Raw genomic sequence first — 12,074 nt, forward strand, 5'->3', positions numbered from 1 at the left:
CTTGTTCAGATATTTACTTACTAATTAATCCTAAAAGGTACAATATATATGGGATATAATAAATTTACAATTATAGCATTAAGAGTACAGAATCCAGCCCTCTTTAGGGATGATGGAAACTTCACGGAGCAGATGTTATTCAAATTAGGCTTTGATGATACTTAGGATTCTGACAGGTGAAGACTGAGAGGGCATTTCAGACACTTACAAGGTCTCTCCAGGGAATACAGTATAGTTCGATATGGCTGGAGCTTCAGGGGAGGGTGGGGGGTGGTGGTTAGGCATAATGGAATCCATATTGCTATGGATATGGATATCCATATGTTCTTCCTTAGTTGGCTGTTAGTTTGGGGCATAATTAGAAAAAGAGAAAGAAAATCTCTATTTCAGTCATCAATCTCTACCTCTCTATTAGTCATCAGTTTTAATACATAGGTACACTTACATAATGTATGGCTCAACTGATTTGTCATAATCCCCTAAGATCACCTGGCTAAGGGATGTTTGATGTGTTCAGGTTTTCCTGCCTTACACCAGGAATGGACTTGTTAGCATGTCTAGAAAGAACTTTATTTTTCATTTTTCTCCCCTGAGGTCATTGGGGAAGTCTATGAGTTGGCTGAATTGCTAAATGAATAGTGCTGGTTGCTGTACTCTTCATTAGTTAGCTTGCTCTGAACGAAAAAGTGCCCGTTGGGTTGTTTCTAAACTCTAAGTGAGCCAGATTACCTTGGGAAGTACAGCTGATGCCCCTGAGTGTTTCCTTTCACATTCCATTTTCTGCTAAGACAGCATAATTCTGATGTACTCTCCTTCGGTGATTATAATCCTTACTTTTTAGTCTCACTGATATATATCCTGTCAGTTATTTTGTTGAAATATAAATTTGAAAGGGAAAGAGCTTCTGTCTACTCAAACTCTAGATCACACTGGGATCTATCCTGGAGAACCTAGAGATAGCATTTTTATCTCACACAGAGGTCCTCAACTTGTTTGCACAGTAGAACCAGGTGGGGAGTGTTTAAAGATCTCTGTACCACACACAAATTAAAATCAGAATCTGTGGGACAGGGGGTAGGGAGGGCAGGACCCGAGTATTAGTTTTTAAAACTCCCCAGCTGATTCCACTGTGCGGTGAAGATAAAAAACAGATCCCAAACAGGCTTTTCATCATCTCTTGAGCATCATCTGTTCCAGAACAGTGGTCCTCAGAGTGTAAACCCCAGACATACAGCACCAGCATTGCCTAGGAACTCTTTATAAATGCAAATTCTCACCCCCCACCCCAGACCTAGTGAGTCAGAAGCTCTCTGGGTGGAGCCCAGCAATCTTTAACAAGCCCTTCAGGTGATTCTGATGCATAGCAAAGTTTGAAACCACTGATCTAGAGCAGGAGAAAAGGATAAAACAAAACACAAGGGTTGGATAACCTAATGTTGTATCATAAAATTAGATATATGTGATTTTAACAAAATAATATTTGTGTTTTAAGCACAATGTAACTATAAATAGAAAATGTTCTAAATTCTTTTTTTCTCAGAGTTTGGTATATGCACAATCTATATTAGAATCTCCTACTTAAAAATGTATCCAAACTGAGGATTCACTCCAAATTTATGATTCATAATCTCTGAGACAAGCCCAGAATTTACATTTTTCACAAGTTCCTCAGGGGGTTCTTTTAGCAAACTAACCATTGTTTTACATGGATGACACCATACATAAGAGTCTGTTATATGCTTCATTAAAATGTTATGGTTCAGCCATTTGCCCATATGAGTTGAGATTTCTGTAATTATTCAGTTAATTAGTTTATAGAGTTGGCGACAGTTTGAAGTATTCTATCAAAACTGTCTTATCAAAGCTGTGCTCTGTACTGAGCATGACCGTAGACTGCACATTTTTCACTTACTAAGATATGGTTAAGACCATTTTAATACAAATGATAGTTCCATTATACCAAAGAGAATAGTATAATTGTATATTGTTGGCCCACTTTGTAAAAGATTATCTTTGTTATGTTAGCATGCTCCTTATATGAGTTGATAAAGATAAAAACATTATTGGTAATAAATAGGAAATGTGCCAACTGCTCTTAGTATACCAACTTTTAAGAAAAAATGATTTTCAGATGGCTTTGTAATCACTCCTTACAGAACTACATTTTGCATCAATGTCATTGGAGGAGTCCCTGGTTTAGAATAGAAAACAGAATCAGGTAATAAAATACTGTTTTCAGCAAGCTTATCATTCCTTTTTGAATTTATCTCTGTGAATTTCACTTGGGTGGTAGATATAGCCAATTATGAAGACTCCTTAACAAAATCTATCAAAAGTTTGGTTATACTAAAAAAAAAAATCACAAAATATTTTTTCTTAGCTATCGATATGAATGAACATTTTGATCTGCGGTGATTGAGTACAATGCTCAAAATTGTACTCAATTACTGCAAATCAAAGTGTTTGATGTTGACATCTACAGGCCATTGCTGTTTTCAGAACTGAATGGAGTATCATGAATTTAGTGCAAGTGACATTCAAATGGCTTCAATATGATAATCAAAAGGATTTTACATATAAACATTTATTTAAACATATCACTGTTGGGGCACATGGGTGGCTCAGTGGATTGAGCATGCAGCTCTTGATTTCAGCTCAGGTCTTGATCTCATGGTCATGAGATCTATCCCTGCTTCCAGCTCTGCACTGGGTGTGGAGCCTACTTGAGATATCCTCTCTCTCTCTCTCTCTCTCTCTCTCTCTCTTTCTCTTTCTCTCTCCCTCTCTCCCCCCTTTCTCTTTCCCTCCCTCTGCCCCACCTCTGCTCATCCTCTGCTCTTTCTCTCATTCTCAAAAATAAATTACTGTTTCCATCAATTTGTAAACACTGTGGTTAAGTGACTATAAGTTATGTGGCTTTGTGTAAACATATTACTTTGTATAAAATTGCATGTATGATAATTTGACATAACATGTGATAATAATAATTAATATCATTTATACTTGTTCACATTTATGGAGTGCTTCCTGTGTGCCAGGTACTGTTTTGTGTGCTTTACATGAAAATTTTTAATTTACAAAAACCTTATGAGATAGATCTAACAGATGAAGAAACACCAGGGCAATAGAAAGTACTCCTGAGTCATACAGTAAGTGGCAAAGGTGGAATTAAATTTGGAGCCCTTGCTCTTAACCAATATGACTATTAAAATACTGTGTTAATTAAAGTAATAGCTTACTTCTTAATCATGCACTAGAGTTCATTTTGGATTTTATATGATTTATAGGTTGTAAATATCCTCTAAAATCCACCCTCTTTGTTTTTAGGAAACTGCTTCTTCATTTTATTGTGCTATGTGTGGCAGACAGTGCTGTTCATGCACAAGAACAAGGTAAGAAAGCTACCTTGCTACGTATTTGCTTATATAAAAATTCTGCTTCCAAACAGCAAAGTATATCACTGTAAAATCATCATAACCTTAACTTCAACATGCAACAATAAAAAATTCTACCCAGTACAATGAGAATGTAAGGGTGAAGAAACCAATTTTGGGGGGAAATATGACCTTTAAGAAATTACTCAGATCTTCCGTCTGTGAAATTGCTTACATTTTTAAGCAAACTCTCTATAAAAGGGAAGTTGTGTACAGTGAAAAGGCTTTGCTTGTGACTTCATTTTAAGTGGGAGTTCTTGGGGGTGGTAAGCTGTGACTGAATTACCTTTGCACTTCTTGAAACAACACAAGCATATACTAAATGTTCCATCTAGATTTACATCATTAAGAAACAAAATAAAATTTGCATACCAGTGGGTTTGGGATTTTATTTGATTTAAATGGAGAGGTTTAGAAAATAATTCAATGTTTTCTTTTTGCTTGCTAGCTAGTTGTTCTGGTAGTGTGGTGATAGTTTCAGGAATCTATGTATACTCTAATTTATTTATTAAGCAACATTTTAAAAAGTATCTTGTATTTGACACATAATATCTTAATTGCCAGTGATTGAAATTTAAGTAAGATAGTGTCTCTGGCCTTAAAGTGTAAAAACAAGTGTCTTGTCAAAGGTTAAAAACTAAAACGCCAAAGTCAAAGAGAAAAACTATGAAACTATGCTGGATCTACAGACATACTACAGACATCACCATGTCCCCATTATTATTATCATTATTTTTTTACTCCTCTGTCTTACATTAACAGGGCTGCCAAATTATTCATTCTTACAAAACCAATGTTTCAATTCAGTGACCAATTCAACAAGCCACTTGGCAATTTGTTCAGTCAACTAAATATCAGTAAGAAAGAGACAAGAAAGGGAAATATGTATAGGTAGCAAGAGGTTGCACAAAGGAAGGGGTGCTACTATATCTGATTGACCAAAGTGATAAGTAGGTAAGTATTCTTGGCCAAGTAGCATGTAGATGAATTAAAATGTATCTTGGAAGGCATTTTCTAATTCTGTTTTATGGGGAAATGGTTAAAATAGGTCACATGTCACATATAACTTCATGAAATGCTATTCTTACCATTTCCGTTACTTTATTTTGCTTTAATTAACCATGAAGAGGAGAGAAACTATATCTTATGGTTCATTGTTATTACTTAAACCTTCTGAGAACTTATTGTGTACCAATCCCATGCTTGTAGAATATATATTCACCACTATCTCATCACAGGGTTTTTTGTAATTATGCCCGTGATAGAATTGCTGGAAATAAGGTTAAGAAGAATAAGTAACGACTCCAAGGGTTACAGGATAATAAATGGAAGAACTAAGATTTGAACTCAAGTATTTTGATTGTGAAGTCTACAAATTCTTTACAAGTAAGCCTCCTGGACCACAGAGAAGATCAGAAAGAAAGAAAATTGCCATTATTAGTTACATATATATTTTGCCGGCACTTATATACATTATTCTAATCTTCATAATGAACCTGCAGGATAGAGATTATAGATAAAGAAACTAAGGCTCAAAGAAGGGGCTTGCTCAGGCTCATGCAGTAGTACTTGAGTCTAGGCTATCTCTGACAACAACAAAAAACTCTTTTTTCACTACACATCTTCTTGCTTCATAATTGCCATCTGTTGGAGTCATGAGTTTAATGCTTTACAAAAGGTAGCATTATCAAGATATTAAAAACCGAGGCAAAGAAAGATATAAGGAAAACTGAATATTTTTGAATAGATTTTTTAAAAAAATTCGGAACCAATGAAGGAAATAATATCTTTCAACCTTAAGATTTCATTTATAGAATATAAAATAATGCTCCTTTATTTCAGGGTGTACTTCACAATTTTTAGTCTCTCTATAACCATAACATTTTATTGTGAGTTCTTAATAAAAAGAAAAATCTTGTTAAAACCTCTTTAACATCCAAAAATTGGATACTTCTGAGTTAAAAAAAAAATGAAATGAAATGAAAACAGTAGTGTGTTATCAGAAACTTAGAAGTACTTTTTTCCTAAAGTAGATTTTTTGTTAAATTGGCATGACACAATAATGTAACATTTAATCAGGAGTTGTCACTATCACTAATTCTTCTCAGATACTCCAAAAGAATTTTAAACCTTCTTTGAAAAAGATTTTCCAAAAAAATACCAAATATTCCAACCATTTGATTTGGGTAGGGGATGATACCTTCTAGGAGCTAAAATTCTCCTGTTCTTCTGTGGATTGGTAATTCTCTAAACTTCCTGTAGAGTTAATGCCTCGCATCTGTGTTAAATCCAGTGTCCTAGAACTCGTGTTTCATTTTCGTCATCCATTTCCTTAGTTGAATGGAGTGTATCATCCAGTGGCCTCCTGAAAATGTGTACATTACATTTCCAAAAATGTGTTTATTTCACACATGAGCATGAGGGTAATCTGGGTGGGTACAGAATTTTAGGCTGTAAATAGTTTTCTCTGTTTTAAAGACATTGCCTTCTGCCTTGCAGTTCAAGAAATCTTTTATACTAATTCTTTATAGGTGACCGTTTTATTTTCTTTCTTAAATATTTCAGATCATCTGTTTATCTTTGATGTTTTGAAATTTTACAATAATGTGCCTTGGTACAGGCCTTTTTTCAACTTAATGTGCTGGGCATTCAGTAGGCCCTTTCAATGTAGAAATATCTTTCATTTTCTGGGAATACTCTTGTGTTAGTGTTTTCTTTCTATTTATTTTATTAGAGAATTGAATAGGATGTTTTTGTCATTAATATATAACAAAACAACAACAAACCAAAATTATACTGAAAGCTTAAAAAGGAGGTAATTTAAAGAGTAAATTTAGCATGCAGGGATATACTTAGCAAGGATCTGAAAGAATGGGATTTAAAAAAACACACACATTCATCTTGATATGGCAAGGAACTTAAGAAAGGTAAAAAAAAAATTGAGATTGAAGAATGCCATGGAGTGAGCAGATATCATCGAAGGAAAAATATGTGAAGGAGCATTGCATCAACAGCAAGTTTAAGGGTCCTCAAGATGACGTTCAGTCTCAATAATGCTCTAGAAGACTCATAGAACCGAGTGAAATCTGTTATACTCACTGTTATAGTTTATTGCACCAAGGATATAGATTAAAATCAACCCAGGGAAGTGACACTTGAGTTAGGGTCTAGGAAAGTCCTACATATGGAGCTTCCAGTTTGTCTTCTCTCAGTGGAGTCAGTGTCAACTTTCCCAGCAATGACATGTGACAATATGCCCAGGATATTGCCAACCAGTGAAACTCACCTGAGCCCTTATGTCCAGAGTCTTTATTGGGGCACCGTCATGTAGACGTGGTGGACTGCCCATGTAGCTGACCTCAGTCTCCAGGCCCTCTGGAGCCACATGACCAAAGCTCTTACTATAAATCACATTATGGGACTATCTTATGTGGTCCACAACCCTCAGATAAACAAAAATATTTTTATCAGACAAGATATTCAAGAGATTAAGAGAGTACACCCTAGGAGCGAAGAACAAACATGCCTGTTCTTTGGGCAAGGTTAAATTTTTTACTACACAAGTAGCCTATAGGCTTTGGGTGCCATAGTGGAGAGGGTGGGAGGACTTGAAAAAGTGAAATCAAGATGGGGGTCCCAATGATTCACTTGTATAACTTGACAGTTTGCAATAAAACCACCATACCACTCACAGTTATAAGGATATTCTTAAATTTGCCAATCTACTCAGCCTCATCAACTGTGTCACAGACTCACCATTTCATATGAATACCAGTGAGAAACTTATTTTAAAATGAAGTCCTAAAACATTAACAAAAGAAGGGGTGTGCCTGGATGGCTCAGTCGGGTAAGCATCAGACTTTGGCTCAGGTCATGATCTCGCAGTTCATGAGTTCGAGCCCCACATTGGGCTCTGAGCTTCCAGCTTAGAGCCTAGAGCCTGTTTCAGATTCTGTGTTTCCCTCTCTCTCTGCCCCTCCCCTGCTGTCTCAAAACTAAACAAACATTTAAAAAAATGAAGCCATAATCCTTTAATGAAAGATTGAGGAGATGGAGAATGGTAAAAAGGTTTTTTGAAACAGGATATCCACAAGGCTGAAAGACCATGGATACTTCATTCCTTGTTTAATGATTCCCTTTTATTTCTAGTATACTATCCTGCTGAGAGTGATCCTTTTTTCCTACATTCTAAACTTTCCTGTTTTGATCTTTTAGGTTTGATCACCTTTGACATGTAGCAGAAATTAAAAAAAAAGAAAGCTTGTTAGGAAGGCATGAGATGCGAGACTAGAAATGCGAGACTAGAAATGCAGGCAGGGATTAGATCACTAAGAGTCTGAGGGTTGAAATAAGAAATTTGAGTTTTGTACTAAAAGCTGTGAGAACCACCGAGGTGTTATAGGAAGCAGTGTCGTGAACTAAATGTTCATTTTGTTCTGTATTTTAGAAAGGTTTTTCTGGCAGCAGTGTGGATGACAGATTGGATAAGGGTGTCTTACAAGAGGCAGAGAAATCTATTAGGAGCCTAATATGATAATCTAAGAGTAAAGAGAGCTTAACTAAGGCTTGTATTGGACTTGATGACTAAATAGCTATGGAGAATGGGTGGAAAGGAAGTATCAATGGTGATTGCCAGGTTTCTGCGTTAGATGGTTGATTGATTGATTCATTCATTCAAACAATACTTTGGACCCACTTTGTTTTAGTCATTATTCTATATGTTGGAATATAACAGTAAAACAAGATGAAGTACTACCCTCATGGACCATGTATACATATATAGTGTGATATATAATGTATACGCATATGTAATGTGATATATATGATTTTATATATATGTCATATATTTATTAATTATGTCTCCCTAAATTTTTAGTGCTGTGAAGAAAAAATTAAGCATAGTAAGTAAGATGTTGGAGAATCACTGGGGCCAGATGGATGACTATTTTATCTTTTAGATATTATTGTCAGGGAAGACCTCTTTGAAGAGGTCACATCTGAGCCTAGATCTGAATGAACTAAAGGTTTGGAGCATTCTAAACACAAAGAATAATAAGTGCAAATACCACGAATTCAAAATGAGGTTAGTGGTTTTAAGGAATAAGAAAAGACCAGTGTGGCTGGTACTAAGTTAGATGGGATGAAATGAAAAGAGATGAGATCAAGAAAGGTAAGAAGGGAGCGGATGGCATAGGTTTCATAACACCATGGAAAGGGTTTGGATTGTATTTTTACTGCAACGGGAAGCCATTGGAGGATTTGGTTCAGGAGAGTGGCATGATATAATTCACACTATAAAAATATTACTCTGGCTAGTGGTTTGATAGTGGGGCTCTTCAGTGAGAGAGGCACTAAAGTAAGAGGAACAGATTTGGGGGAAAATATGTTGAGTTAGAAGTGCTTGCAGGACATCTAATCTCTATTGCATAAATTCAGTAGGCAATTGGATATGCCAGTCCAGAAGAGAAGTTTGTGAGTCAGCATGTGTGGTTATTGAAATCATGTTTTGGATGAAGTCATTAGGCTTGGTGTTTACAGTAAAAAGAGTAAAGTGTTGTCTTGGTGACACCATGATTTATTCTCTGTTTGAGAATCAGTTCTGCTGTTAGAGGACATATGCATTCCTTAAAGTTGCCATGCTGAGAATTTGGGTCCAGAGGACTGTCTGCCTCAAATTCTGCCTCTACATCCTACTTGGGTGACCTTGGGAAAGTTATTTAAATTCTCTGTGACCTAGTTTTTATAACTGTCAGAGTTAACAATAGTACCTACCTCGTAGGGTTATTGTGAGAATTATGTGGCTTAATAAAGTTGTGAGACCAGTGCTTGGTATGTAGAATTAATAAATGCTGCTGTTATTTTTATTCCTTAAAAAAATGTAAAGCACAAGTGAAATAAGTCAGACTGAGAAAGACAAATACCATATGATTTCACTCATGTGGAATCTAAAAACAAAAAACAAATGAATAAACAAACGAAACTCAGAATCAGACTGATAAATATAGAGAACAAATTGATAGTTGCCAGAGGGAAGGGGGGTGGGGGGATGGGCAAAACGGACGAAGGGGAGTGGCAGGTATAGGCTTCCCGTGGAAAAGAAGTCACGGGGATGAAAGGCACAACATAAGGAATATAATGGTATTGTAGCAGCATTGTATGGTGACAGATGGTACCTACACATATGGTGAGCACAGCATAACATGCAGACTTGTTGAATCGTTATGTTGAACACTGGAGACTAATGGAACGTTGTGTGCCAACTATACTCAAATAAAAAAAATAAATGAAAATTAAAAAAAATTCTTAATGAAAAAAATGCAAAGCACTTAATGAAGATATCAATATTCTTTAAAAAGTAACTGATTTCCTGTATGACACAAACTGGATTGATTATGCGGTTAGGGCCACTCATGAAACAAGTAATTTATTATAGACAAGTAAGTTTTTTGTTTATTTGTTTGTTTTGCTATATTCACTGGTACCAATTATCTAAATTTAACCTCCGAATTGCAATTTGGTGATATCAAGGGCCAGACCTAAATTAACAATGAAGAGTCTGTTCTCTGACAGAAGTCTTTCTCCTATTCTCCCCACCCCCTCTCATCTGTGCCTTTTATCCTTAAGAGTCCTCTGTTCTCCCATCAATATCTGCTCAAAGCATTTGTTAAACATATTCACACTAAGATTTGAAAGTGAAAAACTGGATTAACATTTAGAAATGCACTCAGATACCAACTCTGGTGGCCACTTACAGAATATTCCCCACTGTGAGATTCTGTGGGAATAATGATTAATTCCTGAGGCTTGCCAAAGGAAATGTGAGGTGATGTGGAGAACACATTGCCTGTAAGGCAGTGTGATGAGGCAAAGATTAGAAACTTTGAAGCTATACTGACTGGACTCATATCCATTTCTACTATTTATCAGCTGTGTGATGTTGACCAGGTTATTTAATCTTTCTGGGCCTCAGATTCTTCATCTGTGAAATAGGTATATACTTGGAGTGTATAAACTTGAAACCATGAGATATTATCTTCTTACTTCCATTTCTAGATATCATAAAAAAATTAATAAAATAATAACCCTGAAAACTCCATTTTCAGCAAAACTAGGGGACTGATAATATTTGCAAACTCAAAATATGCTGACAAAAGCATATAAATGCCAGCATAACCACACTTCCTAAAGATGAGGAGCATACCCTGAAATATTTCACCTTTAGCCCTTGTACGAAACAAGTGCTACAGGAACTGGGGTGGACAGAAGCTGCCCGGGCTCAAGAAGCACACATAGTAGCTAAATGGCCAGTGGGGACAGATCCCAAAACATGCACAAATCTACTTCCTAAGGTGAAGGCTTCATTCTGAAGCATATACAAATGAGAATGGATAGAGAGGAGGGAGAGTAAAGTGTTGCCAGCTAGGCTGGCTATAGAAGTTCTGCTAGAAGGTTCAGAGAAAAGGCTAGGTATATCAAAAAGCCATTTGAGAAGGAAACTCTGGTAATGCTGAAAGAGCCCTTTGGGTTTTGAGATTTGGAAGGCATGGCCCTCTGTCTTCTCCCCAGCATCCTTCTATAAATTGTTGGGCTATGAAATAATAAGTAACTAAAAGTAACTATAACAGACTAAATAGAAGGGTACAATAAGGAAGATATAGGAGAAAGGAGCAAAATGAGAATGTACACATAAAAAAAAATCACCTCTATGAAGGAAGATCATAAAACAGAAATATAAGAACTCAGGAGAAGGAAGAGATGGCAAGACATTAAAAGGATATGAATCGTGAGCTTGTAGAACTCAGAAAAAGATGTCGTAGGAAAACAATTTTATGAATCAAGATGAAATTGGAAGGAACACAAAGAGAGATTAGACATTATAGGAAACATGGTAAAGACAGAAGTGAGAAAACCAAACAGAACTGAAGATAAAGAACATATTTTAAGAGATTACAAAGAATGACAGACACAGAAGACAGCAGTGGAGATTAAACATTATTATAATAGGAATTTTTGAAGAAGAAAACCAAAACTATAAAATAGAATATTCAAGGATGTAATTCATGAAAACTTTGCTGAAGCAAGCAACAACAACTAAACTTGAATCTAAACAACAAATGGGCATCTATATGCCTGGAAACATTTATCCAGAATGGTCAATATGAAGCCATATCCTAATAAAATCTGCACTTTACTTCAAAGATAAAGAACAGTTCTTTGGGGCATGTTGGTAAAAAAAAAAAAAAAAATGAGTCATTTAGAGAGATAAAATTAGCCGACTTCAGACTTTTCTTTCCTAACATTCCACACCAATAGACAGTGGAATCATATCTCTAAGATATTCAAAGGAAGTATCAGCAAAGAATTTTATATCCAGTGAAACTTAAGATACGAGGCTACCAACAAACAATTCTAAAAAGTCAAATATCCAGGAAATTTTCCATGAACGCTTCTTGAGGAGACTAATAGAGGATAAACTTCATCAAAAAGGAAATAACTGAGATAACGATTACAAAGACTGGCTGTATAAGAAGAAAATTTGGGAACAGAACTGAATATAAATGCCATACAAATGTAGGAATGGTCCAATCACTGATAAATGGGAAGGGAAGAGGGAAAAAAGACAGGAAGTATATTAAGTTT

General features: G+C 35.7%; 1 protein-coding gene across 1 annotated transcript in view; it reads left to right on the forward strand.

Annotated features, from left to right (window-relative positions):
• The window catches only part of COL24A1 (collagen type XXIV alpha 1 chain), a 410,128-nt gene that overhangs the window by 6,866 nt on the left and 391,188 nt on the right, over positions 1–12,074 (forward strand). The window contains exon 3 of the mRNA XM_047871498.1: positions 3,328–3,392. Coding sequence (XP_047727454.1) covers positions 3,328–3,392 — 65 coding nt within the window. The remainder of the gene's footprint in view (positions 1–3,327; positions 3,393–12,074) is intronic.

Source organism: Prionailurus viverrinus, chromosome C1, assembly GCF_022837055.1.
Source record: "Prionailurus viverrinus isolate Anna chromosome C1, UM_Priviv_1.0, whole genome shotgun sequence".
NCBI lineage: Eukaryota > Metazoa > Chordata > Mammalia > Carnivora > Felidae > Prionailurus > Prionailurus viverrinus.